Here is a 14,975-nt window from a genome sequence, read left to right on the forward strand (position 1 = left end):
CTTCGAGATGGCTTTTAATTCCGCCATCAGCAAATCTTTCAACAAAGCCTTCACGGAAGCTGTTTTCCTTAGACATGCGTTTTGTACATCGGGTACAACACATTCATATGGTTCAGATGTATTCATCTTCTGCAAACGTGGTTGTTTAGCCCAGTGCGTAAGACACTCGGCTTCTGAGCGTGGGGTTGTATGTTCGCAACTCACCACCAGCTCTTAGGCACCCGTTTCTGCGTTGAGCGTCGGCGTGCTTCGGCGTCCCTCGTGACCGAGCGAACGAGCACAGCGAAGGATGGAAGAGCGAACGCGAAGCACAGCGGGTGATGAAAGACGGCGACAGCGAAGAGAGCGCGAGGAGGAAAGCTGAGGAGGAGGGTACAGCGGGAACCATGAGGCAGAAAGTGGAGGAGACCCGCCGTGGTTGCTCAGCGGCTATGGTGTTAGGCTGCTGAGCACGAGGTCGCGGGATCGAATCCCGGCCACGGCGGCCGCATTTCGGTGGGGGCTAAATGCGAAAACACCCGTGTACTTAGATTTAGGTGCACGTTAAAGAACCCCAGGTGGTCCAAATTTCCGGAGTGCCCCACTACGGCGTGCCTCATAATCAGAAAGTGGTTTTGGCACGTAAAACCCCATAAAAAAAAGTGGAGGAGGAGGGTATGGCGAAAGCGTGAGAAGAAAAGCGTAGTAACGCGCAAGACGGGCTCTGCGGCGACGATGGCTACGAGATGGCGCCGGAGTATCACGCGTCAGACACATGGAAGCAGCGCTGCATGAGCGGAGGTCTGTCTGTCTGCGGCGGCTGCTGTGAATCGCGCCCACGCGTCACCCACGCGCTGCCTCTCGCGATCTCCCGATTAGCAACGTGCCGTACGAGACAGGTTGTCCGCGCCAGCCAATATATCGCGATGTGAAAACACATATAGAGCTGCGCTCAAATTTTGCGTTAAGGCGTGCCGTAATTGTCGATGAATTCTTAGTTAGATCCAGTTCTCTTTTTTATTTGTCTGTAGCATATAGCGCAAATCGGCCTGTTTGGGTGGACTACTTGAAGAGGCAGTGCAACTTGGACAACAGATTGCAATGTTCAGTTACCTGATCAACAAACTTGCACGAATTGAGTTTTAAGTTATTGATCACTTTGGAAGACAGGTTTAAATTGGGAAATTAAAGGCAATCATTATATAGCGAAGTTACGTCTGCTTAGCAGAAATCGTAAGACCAGCGCACCTAGCACTTTGGAGATTATCCGTCCTTAAATTGTGATACGAAATACATTTGCGTTCCTGTTAAGTTTCCCGAAAGTCTCCCTAGCTCCGTGCAGTTCGGGAATATGGATACAGTCGTTATATTTACATCTTGGGCACGGACATCTAGAAAGCAGACATGACTTCGCTATACCGATGATTCGCTCCAATGTAGCACTTGCAACACGTGCACTGAGCGCAAGGAAGGGAGCGACACGTAGCGCTTAATCTGGTTCGGTGCAAGTTGCGTCTGTGCTCAAAGAAACGAGGCTTCTGGACAGCGTGATAAACAAGAAGGCTTCCTCGCGCGCGTGCTGCACGATTAGTCTTCCCGGAAGGACAGTGCGCAGTGCGCCAAGGAGGTGCCCTACGAGAGAGCGAATTAATGGACTCGTCGTGACACGTATTCATGACACGGAAGGAGACGCCCGCCCGGGCATGCAGAGCCGAGTCTGTAACCCCGGCCGCAGCACCACTACGGCAACAAGCGCCACCTCTGTAAAGCGAATAATAAACCATTTGCACACATTTTTAATGAACCAACTGAATTTTGCGTCTCATCACCGAGGTAATTTAAACCTCTTCAGCGAGTGCACCTGTGATAAGTCGGAACAGCGCTACATCTCACGGGCAATATTTTAAAAGAAAATATGTTCGAACCTAAAAAAAAAAACAGGTGGTAGACAAATAATAGCTACACGCACCTTTCCTCTAAAGATATGTGGAAGCGGAAACGATTAAATTATCCGTTCTACGCCGCAGGTTTCCGTGGTCAGCTATTTACTATTCATTCATTCACAAAACTTTATTAGTGTCCTGAAGCCCCGGTCTTTTCAGACCGAGGCGGGCCGCGTCCTCGTCGGCACCGCCAGGCCGAGCCTTATGGCGTCATCATGGACCCTCTGGACAGCCCCGTAGCTGATCTTGATATGAAGAGCTAGATATCATCTTGTGCCAGTAAAGCCATTTTTCTTCGGGGTCGGCGAGAGTCGCGGGACAGCCCGCCAGCATGTGTCTGATGTCAATGATGCCATCGCACACGTTACATTCTTTCCTAATTTCTCTTTCGGGGGGAATTTTATATATGAAATACGGAGTGGGGTACGTCCCGGTTTGCAATAAACGTAGCGTGACTGCCTAAGCCCTGTTCAATTTTACGTGTGGCAGTGGGAATAGCCTACGCCCCAAGTAGTAATATTTAGTGATGTCGCTGTAAGTTAGTATCTGATCTTTATGCTCCCCGGAATGGTAGTGGGCGTCGGTTCGGTTCTGACCGGCACGGCAAGCAAGTCCTCGTGCCAGGTCGTTCGTCACCTCGTTGAGGTTGGGCCGAGTCTCGTCCACTTGTCCCATATGTGCAGGAAACCATCGGATTTCAGTTTTGATAGTTTCGACCTTGTCGATAATTTTAGCCGCAGTCCCAGCCACATAGCGTTTGTCAAAGCTCTTAATTCCTATACTTCACAGCCTTTTAAAGCTATATGAGAACTTTTCAGCGAGTTTGCCTAAAATTAAGCGAGCACGATGCACCCTTTATAGAAGTGTATGTTGAACTTGTGTGGGTACAAAAAAAATAACTCATGCCAAAACTGGCACACGCTTTGTGCGTAACATTCAGTGTCGCTGTGGAGAGGCTGCTTGCCTCACACCCCGTTTCAACGTGCCGCGCCCTTGCGATTACGCCGGTGTCGGCAGAAGCGGGACTGCCGCCGCGTTTTGCGTTGTAAGGTTCATCTGCGCTGCGTTAGTATACATGTATACTATATGTACGAAGTGCGCCGTTTCGATGGGTACGTACATACATACATACTACATATGTATCGCGCGCGGGCAGACCTTGGCTCCAAAGATGGCCAGGCCTTTGCGGTCCCCGGCGCGTGCGTATACGCGTTTCCTATTTGCATCCATGGGCCTCGGAGGTCACGTATATTCATGACGTGAGGTTTTTTTCTCTTTACCTTTCCTTCTTCTTCTTTTTTTTTTCGGGCCGCTGCCACGCAACAGCTGCACTCCGGGACAACGCAACTGCCGCATAGCGCAGGCGTTCTTCACGTGCAACTTTCCTTTTTTTCCGTTTATTTCTTCTTCTTTCTTTCGGCGCAACGAAAGCGGAACAACGTTTCATCACCTTGCTCAGTTGCGCGTGCACGGACATTCACATGCCATTATTGCGTATATATGCCTTGCTGGTGCGCGCATACCATTCGCGTAGTCGTGTGCAGTTTGGCAGTGGTTACTACATCGGAGAGATGACGGAAATCCGATTCCGGCATGACGAAGTGCCATAGCCAAGCGGTCCGAACATGGCGGCTCCTGTAATCTATCCAAGCAGCAACCGCATTACACATGAAAACGAAATGGTTAATTGACTGATGGTGTCTAAGACAGCAAAGAAAAATATGTAGTACGAGGGACGCTAGAGGGCCCACGGGATCATGGCCGACGTCTAGGTTCCCCCCCCCCCTCCTCTACAAGGCGGAGGGGGGGGGGGGGGAGGAGCTTTTGCGAATTCGATATAGCTTGCTCATCATCATCCTCACGAGGGACGCTGTGGCGCAGGACTCCGGATTATAATTTGACTATCTCGCGGGCTCCTTAACGAGCGCCTGGTTCTCGAAGCATGCGAGTGACTTTGCATTCCGCCCTAGTCGTAATGCAGCAGCGCGACCTGCAATCGAGCCTGTGACCGTTATCGGCAGCGAAACGTCGCATAGATAATACCGAGGTGCCGTGCATAATATTACAAAGAGGTACGTCGCTCTCTACTGGTATACGTGATCAGTGCCGAGAATCTGGCAGGTATCTAGTTTAGCCCTCTCTATAATTAGACCAAGAAACATTCTGTCTGTTCCCTGAAGCGAGTCATTAGAATAGGTAACTTTCCGATGATCGATTTTTGTAAGGAAGTACGGAAGTATAGGATTTGAGAGAGAACTAGAGAGCGACAAAAATGTTTATTGAAGAACAAAAAAAAAATGAACTCCAATGTAAGCGTCGTTGTTACCACGAGTCGCGTAACTTCGTACGCCTTGTTTTGATCGCGACAGAGCTGTTTAAATGGCCGATTCCCATTTTCCGCTGACCTGTGGTCGAATGTCGACATCGCAACTCTAGAAAGCTGTCGGAGCTAAGAAAACCCCCGAGCCCTATGCAAAGGACATCATAGCTGAAGGCTTAGTTGACGTTGTGCGCCTTCCATGACGTCATAGCTGAAGGCTTAGTTGACGTTGTGCGCCTTCCGTGACATCATAGCTGAAGGCTTAGTTGACGTTGTGCGCCTTCCGTGACATCATAGCTGAAGGCTTAGTTGACGTTGTGCGCCTTCCGTGACATCATAGCTGAAGGCTTAGTTGACGTTGTGCGCCTTCCGTGACATCATAGCTGAAGGCTTAGTTGACGTTGTACGCTTTCCGTGACATCATAGCTGAAGGCTTAGTTGACGTTGTGCGCCTTCCCTGACGCGCGCAACAGCCGCCACACGAAATGCCGTCCGGCGCGCCCTCCATGGGACACACAAGTTCGTGCGGGCGGGCACGCACCTCCATGCAGTCAGCAGTATATATAGTATACCAGTGAGGACCTGAACGCATTGCAGTGTGAGTCCCTTGCGGTCGCGTTGCGGTCTTACGTTAACAAAACGTGTGCAACGTGTTACGACACGCCACGACTCCGTGGCCATAACCGAGCCAGTTATGAGCCCATAACAGCCGACGCTGCAAAGCCCGCTTCCGTACCAGGCACGACTGATCACCGCCAGACGAAGTCGTCGCCAACTCAGTTGCACGTTACTGAAGTACTAAAGCGCCAAACAGACGACACAAGAAGAGACACGGACGAGCGCTGTTTGGCGCTTTAGTACTTCAGTAACATGCACCAACTAGCCCAACGAAAAGTTCTGCTCAGTTGCACGTGCTCCAGGGTGCAGCTAAGCTGTCGCCTGTGAATAACATTTTCACTGTTCGCCAGTGAGTGTCGTATAGCTTCAGTGCGAAGCATTCCTTGCCCCATTCGCATGGGGCCCCTCTGATCAAAGAAATGGTGTCCGATTGTAGAACAACGGACCCCCAGCGTAATGGAGGTATAATGCCACTATAGTTCTGCCGACTACCGTTTTCACAACACCTACGCCCTAGACGAGCGTTCCTGCTCGGTATAAAGCAACGACTCTGTTCCGAAGCTACTCCTTTACAACCGTTACGAACGGTCCGAGTGGCACTCCGCCCGCATTATTTATTTTTATTTATTTATTTACAGATACTGCCAGCCCACACAGGGCTATAGCAGGAGAGGAATACGAACAATTATAAATCACATATTTTGTACATGGAAAATTGTGCATTGAAACACAAAAATGGACAATAAATTAAAATTAATAACACCAAGAAGTAACAGCGTAAACCGCTGAAGATAACAAGGACACAAAGTTAAGTATATTATTTACAACCTAGGATATTTCCAATGCGTTTTGCGAAGAAATCAATTGATGAGGATGAAACGGCTTCTTCCGACAGGGAGTTCCATTCTTTGATAGCTCTTGGAAAAAAGCTGTACTTGAAACAATCGGTATGTATAACAGGGGGACGAATAAACATTGAATGACGATGTCTAGTGGTTTCACTAGAAAGAATTTCAAAAAAGTCTGTATGCCTTATATGAACATGATGATGAATGATTAGGTAAAGATATTTAAGTCTTTCATATTTAGATCAAGCCTGGAATGTCGGTAGGTCTGCCTGTACACAAAGTTGAGAAGGGGAGTCCGTCCGCCGATATTTATTGAATATAAATCTGACTGCCAGACGCTGTATTCGTTCTATTTTTGATATACTTATAGCAGTGTAAGGGTCCCAGACCACCTTAGCATATTCAATTATAGGTCTAATTAATGTTTTATAGGCTAGAAGTTTTGTTTCTTGAGTTGCGAATGGCAAATTGCGCCTCAGACACCAGAGTGACTTGTTGGCCTTGGCACACACATAATCTATATGGTGGTTCCAGCGGAGATCACTTGTGAAAATCATGCCAAGATACTTATGCTGATCAACTCTTATCAGTTCATGATTATTAATAAAATAAGAGTAGTTTAAGAAATTTAACTTTCTAGAGACTGTCATAACTACAGTTTTTAACAGATTTAGCACCATTTGCCATTCATCACACCATTTCTTTATTTTCTTAAAATTTGCTTGTAATTTAGCCTGGTCTCCTACCGCATCAATTTTATTGTATATAATGCAGTCATCTGCAAAGAGCCTGATGGAAACGTCTATTTTATTCGGGAGGTCATTTATAAATAAGAGGAATAAGAGGAATAAGAGGGGGCCCAAAATACTGCCTTGGGGAACTCCCGACTTGACACATGAAATCTGAGACCTTGTACCACTAATTTCGACATATTGCTCACGAGAAAGAAAATAGGATGAGAACCATTGAGTAATAGCAGCATTTTTGAACATAACATCAATTTTTCTTAGCAGTTTATGGTGAGACCCTTGATCGAATGCCTTCGCAAAGTCCATGAAGATCATATCCGTCTGTCCCCGAGAGTTAATAGTTAATATCACTGCGATCGACCGGCCGTGAATGGTGGATGATAAGAAAATAAAAATAAAATTAAATAAAACAAATTATGCAGGTGCACGCACTGTGGAAATCGATGTAAATGAAGCTTTCTGTGCTGTTTGCAGCACAGTGCTGTTTGTTCTGTGCTGTTTGCGTCATATTTCATAACCTCTGAGAGGGTTGAGCATTCCCATTGCCTCACATGGTACATAGCATCGTGGCAGAAGTATTAAACTTGAATTGGATTATGGGGCTGCACGTGCCAAAACCACAATCGGATTATTATGCACACCGTAGTGGCGGACTCCGTATTAATTTTGATACCGTGATGTCCTTTAACGTGTCCCAAAATCTAAGTGCACGTGCGTTTTCTATTTCGCCCCCGTCGAAATGCGCCTGCGGCGGTGGGGATCAAATCCGCGACCTCTGGCAATGCCATAGCCGCAAAGCTACCGCGGCGGGCACAGAAGTGACGATCGACCGCTTCCGTAGTGTCGCCTGGCCCCTGTGGTGTGCTTTAATTAATGCGGTGCTGCTTCTGCGCGCCCTGCGTAATTTGTAGGCTTGACATATTTGCATGGTGTTTATTTTTCAGAAATAGCAGGAACGTCAGGAACGTACCGTATCGTGTCTTGAACTTAAGCTTATCCAGTTCCCCCGCAACGACTGTCGTATAGTAGTAGGGTTTCCTTGCCTTCTCACGTCACCTCCCCCCCCCCACCTTGTATGGGAACTACGTCCTCTCTACAGTTCTATCTACATCCCCTCTGGACTCGCATGTTAGTAGAAAGGGAAGCGCTGCAGTTTCTGCAATGCTTTTGAGGGGAATCACGGATAATTACAGCCGTCAAGACGCTAATGTGGCGACGCCCAGGGAGCTCCAGAGGGCATTGGGCACATTCGACGCTGATGGTGTACAAACGAGTTTCTCGCGTCGCCTTTTCTCTCTGACTCGCTCCTGTCATCTGTACACACGCTCCAACCCCCCCCCCCCCTCGTCGCGGTGTGGGAGACAGCAGCAGCCGTAGGAGTGGGGAAAGTCAAAGGAAGAGGCAAAGAAAGCTTCACTGTAGCAGAATCCAGCAAAAGGAATCCGTATAAATTTTAACAGCCTATAGAATTTGGTCGAAGCTTGGCTCGAGCGCCGTACTCTCGCTCACGTGATCACTGTCAGCAGCTGTGCTCTCCCGTCCGTTCCTACGAGACTGAAGTAACACACGAATCCTAATGCGCTCCACGTGCACTGTTAAGCAATCCACGCACGCTCAACAGCACACGCCGCCGTCGGGCGTGTAATGACGACAGAACGTGGCATCTGCGCAGCCGAGCACGTGACCGCGCGTATATATGGCGCGGGAGTTACGCCGCGCGCCATCCTGCAGCAAGGCGGATTATAGCATAAAGCATCGGTTTATAGCTACAGCTATAGCATATAGCATACAGCATCCTTTAGCGCCCATTTACGCCGTGTTATTGGCGCAGGTGCGTCGGGCTTTATCGCTCCCCAGAAAGCTACATGACTGAATAGGACGGATATGATCTACCCGCGCGGTAGCTTAGCGGCTGTGGCGTCGTGCCTGGTGGCGCTGCTAAGCTCGAGGTCACGGCTTCGATCCCGGCCGCGGCGGACGCATTTCGATGGGAAAGAAATGCAAGAACGCTCGTGCAGTTGCATTTAGATGCAAGCACGTTAAAGAACCCCGGGTGATCGATCCGGAGTCCTCCGCTATACAACGCGCCTCGTAGCCATACGTCGTGTTTTTAGCCAATGACACCCCACAAAATTATTTTTGAATTTGAACGGACATAACCTGGGCGTCTTCTCATTCTAGCCATTCCTCCTCATTACGCGCGGCCATACGTGTCGAAAGCAAGTCGGCATTATCTTTGCGCCGCGGTGTACGTTTGGCGCGCTCTGTTCCTCCTTTCTTTCCCAGGGGTGTTTGTGTTTCCCTTTATAACTAATCAGGCCTCCGTTCGCACCGTTACGGCGAAGTAGCCATAGTCAACTGCTAACTGTTCTTATAATGTGCCCGTCAACACTACAGTTCTTCCCTATATATTATTGGACTATCTAGCGAGAAACAAAACACCTTTTTTTTTTGTCGTTAATTCTTTCAGTTCATGCGGCATCAGCCGCATAGCCGGGTGGAGTGAGTGCCCGACAACTGAAAAATAGAGTCGCCCCGCGGACTTTTGCTGCTTTCCTCGAGCCAAGCCTGTCATCTGCGGGGCAAACCCCGGACGGCGCGCGTCCGACCCGCGTCAGAACACCGTCCGCTGCGATGACGTGCCACCGGCGACCGCCCGATCGCTCACTTTGACGGCTGGATCCGGCCGGCCGCTGCCGTATACCTGCCCACCGCACGCGCGCTTCAAATCCGGTCCGCAGCGATGTCCGAGGCGGCGCGCGACCTTCTGAGTCATCGCTTTAATGAGGTTTCACCAAGCCGATGCGCGGAGCGCTGTTTTCTTCTTTCGCTTCGTCTTTCTCCTTCGGCCCGTAATCGACTTACGCCTGCGCACGCAAGGCTGACGTACTACGACTCGCGGACGTCGGGCGCCGCGCCGGTGTCGCAGTTCAATCGCCGCGACGAGTCGCACTGTGTGCATGCACCCGCCGTGCGCGGCTACTCGAGCGTGCAGCACTCGCGAGCAGACGGCATCGCGGCTCGGCTGGTTGACGCGCTACCGACGGCGTCGAGGAGCAGCTCCATGAGTGCGCCACTGCCGTCCACTTTCACGTGAGCATCTAATTACTGTCGCCCTCTCGATCCTCTTGTGCGACATCCGTCGCTTTCTTTCGCACGCTGCGGGGGCGCTTACTTATTCCCGCGCGCCGCATTGCTTCCGCGCCTCCCATAACTTATTCGATGTGCGACTTTGTGAGTGCCTCGGTGCCCGCTGATGCACATGGGCATCAGCTGGCAGCTGCTCTCGTCTGAAGCGTGCTTGTATAGATCGTCGCGGTTTTTCTCATTCGCATGCCTCGAATCGCGAGCGGTGCTCGAGCTATCTACCTCCACGCCCCGGGGAAAACAGACCGCGCGTGACAGACGAGTTACCCGAACACCGGCACGAATTCGTGCGAACGGTTCGCGAAATAGAGCAGTCGACTAGTGGCGCGATCGACTGTCTGAAATGGAGCACGGGTCTCCGCCGTGCATGCACAGCATGGCTCACTTTTGACGAGAATGATGTCCCCGTGCGAACGATTGCGTTTATTTCAAGGAATGTTAGAAGTCGACGAAGAAAAAAGAATCGGGGGACAATCGGGGGACGATTGCCAAAGTCAAGCGATAGCTTGCCGGCTGACAAGCTGCGACATGCTGCTGGAAGCCGTTTGGCTAGGTCCAGTGGTTAACGCAGCGAGTCGTTTGGTTGCTATGACATAGTACTGCCTACGAGATCGGCCCGCGTTAAAAAAGAAAAGAAAATCGTGTGAGGCCACACATCATGCACTGATGTCAGGAGTTGTCCTCCAAGCCACCATGCACATTTCATCACGCTGTCTCGAGCATCGGCCGAGTTTACTAAGCCAGGCAGCCGTCCACGCAAAGTGAGGGGGCGAGGTAAAAAAATTTCACTTGGAAAAAAAAAACAATTCTACCAGATAAGTTTGTGCTCGTGCAGGATGTATCGGTACTCGCCCCGGCAGCTTAGAGGACGAACAGGTCGCAACTTCCGATTAGCAGCCATGACAGCCGCATTTCGATAGGGGCGCAAAGCAAAAGAAAACGTCCAACTATTGACGCCTCAGCGCTCATTGAAGAGATCCGAGAGGTCAAGCGGAGCTGCTGAGTTGCTTGGATTCATTGTGGCTAAACAGCTCAAGGCAGCAGGTACGTGGCTGGAAGAAGGGACACAACAAGTGCCTTGTCTTGCGCCTTGCCTCGTCCCACCTTACGGCCGCACGTATGCGCGCGGGTCGTTGAGCTGCTTAGCCACAACGAATTCATACCGATTAGCTCGTCTTTCAATGGCTTTACAGTTGCCTTGGGACTTGAAACCGCATCAGTCGCTCATCAACGTCTCAAAGCTGCGTATATGGGCTTTAAGTGACGCCATACTTTAGAACCATATTTCCATCACTTCGGCTTTTTTTTATTGTGAGCCTAAACAAAAGTGAAGTGGGTTTTTTTTTTTTTGTATTCAGCCTCCATCGAAATTCTGTCGCTGTGGTTGGAAATATAACCCGCCACATCGTTCTCGCTCAGCAACAGAAAAAAAAAAGAATCTGGTAAGACACATACCGAAGAATTGTGATTATAATGTTCCCATGATCAGCGCTGGTAGCCCATTTGCTATCGAGTTGTGTTGCTGAGCTGAAGGTCACGGATTCGACCTCTGCCGCGGCGAAATGCAAAATGCTCGTGTACTTATATTCACGTGCATGCAGTGGCGTAGCTAGGTCGTCTGGCACCCGGGGCCCATAGGTCTTCTGACACCCCCCCCCCCCCTGGGAGTAGTCGAGGAAGGCGAGGATATCAACAATTTGCGGGTGTCTTCAGGCGTATATGACACCCCCCCACTGGCCCCTTGCACCCGGGGCCCACGGCCCCCCGGCTACCCCCGTTGCTACGCCACTGCGTGCGCGTTAAAGGGACGCTAAAGGCAAATAAGTCGACGCGGACTGTTAAAGTTCCAGAAACCTCGCAGCGCTTGTTTCGTGCAAAGAAAAAAAAAACTTAGTTTACGAAAATAATTGCGTCTGAAGGGTCCGCTTACCTTTAGCGCAATTCAAACCACCCGCCCCTCTGAGCGCGGAGTGGTGACGTTGCCTACACCACCACCGTCCGCCCTTTATTGCCGTCGCCCGACAGACGGCGCTGCGGTTTTCTGCGCAAAACTCAAACGCGCGACATCTCGTGGACGTGACGTTCTCCGCTACTTGGAGTTTGTGTGAATTTCGCTAGCCAGAAAAAAACAGCGCAGAAAAAACAGCGCAGCATTGCGCGATAACGAAACTACTGAAACGCGAAAGAGCAGGCGACGCAGAGCGTAGAAAACGAAGCCATGCGACCGCCCGCGTCGTTGTCAGAGGTAACGTCAATCAGTTCTTTTTTTTTCTTTTTCTAAAAATCATATAGAACTAGACAAGTAGCATTTTCTTTCATCTTATAGCGCAGTACAATTATATTTTTATTACGAGTGGTTGAGTCCTATACTGACAGAATTATAATGAGGAGTGCCTTCGTCATCGGGCTAGTACTTAAATGTCCCGAGGGTGTCTCTAACTGCGCGCTGCATTTAATTAAAATTTTCAATTTCTAAAGCTCTGTTCGCGATAATATTGACGTCTTCGACATTCTCGAGCGTTAATCTATCACTTTAGCTTGACTTAACATGTCATGGTTTTGGCACGTAAAACCCTGGAACTTGTAGTTTTTTTTTTATGTAATGTTCTTGTGTCACAGGCAATGAAACAGCACCGCCTATTATAACCAGTGGTCTGCAATGACGAAATATTCTGACACGCGTGTCTTCAACTCACACACTTTTATCCCCGCGTAGTGCGTGTGTGACAAGTCCCCCCCCCCCCCCCCACCTGTTTCGGCACCCTTTCATCTGCAGGACCGACAGCGTGCCAACAATCTCTCAGCTTCCTTGCTTTGATCACGACGCGAGGTTGCCGTTCGGAGTGGGAGAGAAGGTGGCCAGTGCGCGCAACGCTCGCTCCGCCCATTTTTATGCACTCAACCACGGCTTCAATATTCACACATGTAGCAAACGCTGTTGACTTTCCGCAGTCAGCGTTGTACACGAAAAGCTCATAGCAGCTGCTGCCTCAACGCCGCTGCCGGACTGCTGCGCATTCAGTGTGAAAGAGCGAACATAAAGTGTTTTGTTTTTGCGGAGAATCTGGCCGCTGATCAAGTCTGCGCTTTCCCTGCAGCGAAGGTAACCTTCGTCTCAAGGTTTCTGCTCATCATCCGTTCTTTTTTTGTTTTGTTTCTTCTCCTGTTCTTGCTTCTTTCGTGGAAAACACGGGCCCTTTGCTTTCTTCGTGGGGTTAGGCTGGGTCTGTAACGTCTCGGGCACCGCTGTGTTACATGGAAACAGCCCCGACCTTCGCCACCACAGAAGCTCATGCACCCTTGATCTCGAAGCGATCCTCCTTGACTTGGGGAAATGCAGCAGGCCACGAGCGAATATACGAGAACGCATGCATGTCGCAATACGCAACGTCATGGTGCACCTCCCGCCAAGAGAGAGAGTAATATATTTTATTTACAGAAAATACAGGAAAGGTCGTCCTCAGTACAGGTGCGCTCTATAGCCAGTTGCTATGCGCCGTGGAAGGAGGAAGGGAAGTGAAACTATATGGATGAATGATGATGATGAGAAGGGAAGGAGTGGATGCGTATGTATACATCACAAGATGGGCCTATACTAAAGCCGTTCGCCCAATTCCGAGGCATGCAGAAATTTCAATAAGGCTCTCTGCTTGATTTCCTCGCAGTCGTTTATAGCGTCAGGCGACTAAGCCAAGAACAGCGACTTCCGACATTGGTTGTCTGCCGACGCGGGCTAAATGTCAGGGCTAAGTGTCTATCTAAAGAACCGCCCGTAGTCCGTCGCTCCTGCACATATGCTAGGCAATCACGATACGTTTTCCAGCCATTGCATGAGGCGCGTGGCAGCTGCTCGTAGTCAGGCCAGTTTGACCGGCCGATGAGATGAGCGACGCGCAAAAAAGCAACGCTTATTCGAAGCGAAGCTAACTCGCTTCGGGTAACCTTCGGGGCGTATACGCGGACTTCCCCGCCCGGATCAAAGGCGTATAACGGCGCCTACGGTCAGCATGAGCCCTGCGCGTCGTTGTGTACGTGCTTCTGTCACTGCGCACGTGTTCGGTATAAGTTATCAGGTTCACGTAAAGGCAGTACGCACCCGGACGAGCTCAAGAAAACTGAGCGCGGCGAACACGTGGCCCCGTGAATTACGACATGTTTTTCGCTCTCACCCGCCCAAACAGAAGGGAAGAAACAGCGTTATTTAACCAGTTATGACGTCGTATACGCGCTCAGAAGTCGATGCCGTCGCGCAGCGAAAATGCTGTCAACTTTCGTGTATGCCGCTGTGCGCATGAACAGGGTACAAGGGAGGACAAGGAAGGAGGTCGCAGTTGGGGTTTTACTAGTTGTCCTCAGTTCTTTTTTCTCTTTTTTTTACACACATACTCTTTCTTCAAGACACACTCCTCTCCAAGTCCTTCTGCTTCGGCGGCGCGCACCTCTGGCGTCGGCGGCGCTGAGCCTCTACTCGCGCAGACTCCTTTAACAGCAGCGGCAGACGAGACACTTTCACCGGTTGCGTCGCTCATTATTCATAAAGAAAGCGTAAACAGAGGAACGTGTTCCTCGCGCGGAGCGCATTCACTAGCGGCGGCGCAGGCGAAGTAGCGCATGCGCAGTGGGTCCGAAGCCCACGCCAGCGCTTTGTTTTCCTAAATGGATCGGTGGACGCGCTCGCCGCATGCCTTAGAATTGACATCATCGGTGACCAGGTGATGATGAGAAGCAACCATCTCGTCTCCACCGCTCCAAAAACGCCCCTCAACGGTGCACGTCACAGTAGATCTCGCTCGTGCTTTTTTATTCTCATCGCGCGTGACTGTACGCACACATCGTTAAGAAAGCTAGCACTTTATCTATGTTCAGCGATTCATGCAAACGTGTAAGTCAGAGCCTCACTTACTGCTGTCTACTATATAGTTCCCGTACTGAACCTGCACCTAAATTGCGACGAGGCGACTTCGGACAGTTCTTTTTTTTTTTTTCGATCGCCAGCAAACATGCCGAGAAATTGATTATTCTGGGAGATCTTAATGCGTCCCACCCAGCCTGGGGGTACCAAACATAAACTCCAAAAGGCCGCCGTCTAGCCCACTCCATAACCCTTCATCGATTCACTCAGCTGACAGAACCTGACAGAACAACCAGAACGGGTAACAACGCAAGCAGGGATACATGTCCCGACCTAACAGTGCTCAAGGGGTTGACTCGATGTTTCTGGAACAACCTAATGGACAACCTGGGCAGTGACCACATCATTCTAGCCTCAGGAGTCCAACTGGTGGCCATACGCGCCCCAGAACGTGCAGTCAAAATAACGAACTGGGACGCGTTGCGGCGCAACAGAACCAAGTCTCAACAACGCGACGCG

The 14,975-nt window shown here is 50.2% G+C and overlaps 1 protein-coding gene across 1 annotated transcript in view; it reads left to right on the forward strand.

Moving 5' to 3' along the window:
* The first annotated feature begins 9,163 nt into the window (after positions 1 to 9,163).
* LOC135906665 (uncharacterized) overlaps positions 9,164 to 14,975 on the forward strand; it is a 42,901-nt gene continuing 37,089 nt past the window's right edge. Inside the window, exon 1 of the mRNA XM_065438200.2 lies at positions 9,164 to 9,550. Within this exon, the coding sequence (XP_065294272.1) occupies positions 9,201 to 9,550 (350 nt within the window). The 5' untranslated portion in view covers positions 9,164 to 9,200. The remainder of the gene's footprint in view (positions 9,551 to 14,975) is intronic.

The sequence above is a fragment of the Dermacentor albipictus genome, chromosome 1, assembly GCF_038994185.2.
Source record: "Dermacentor albipictus isolate Rhodes 1998 colony chromosome 1, USDA_Dalb.pri_finalv2, whole genome shotgun sequence".
In the NCBI taxonomy this organism is placed as follows: domain Eukaryota; kingdom Metazoa; phylum Arthropoda; class Arachnida; order Ixodida; family Ixodidae; genus Dermacentor; species Dermacentor albipictus.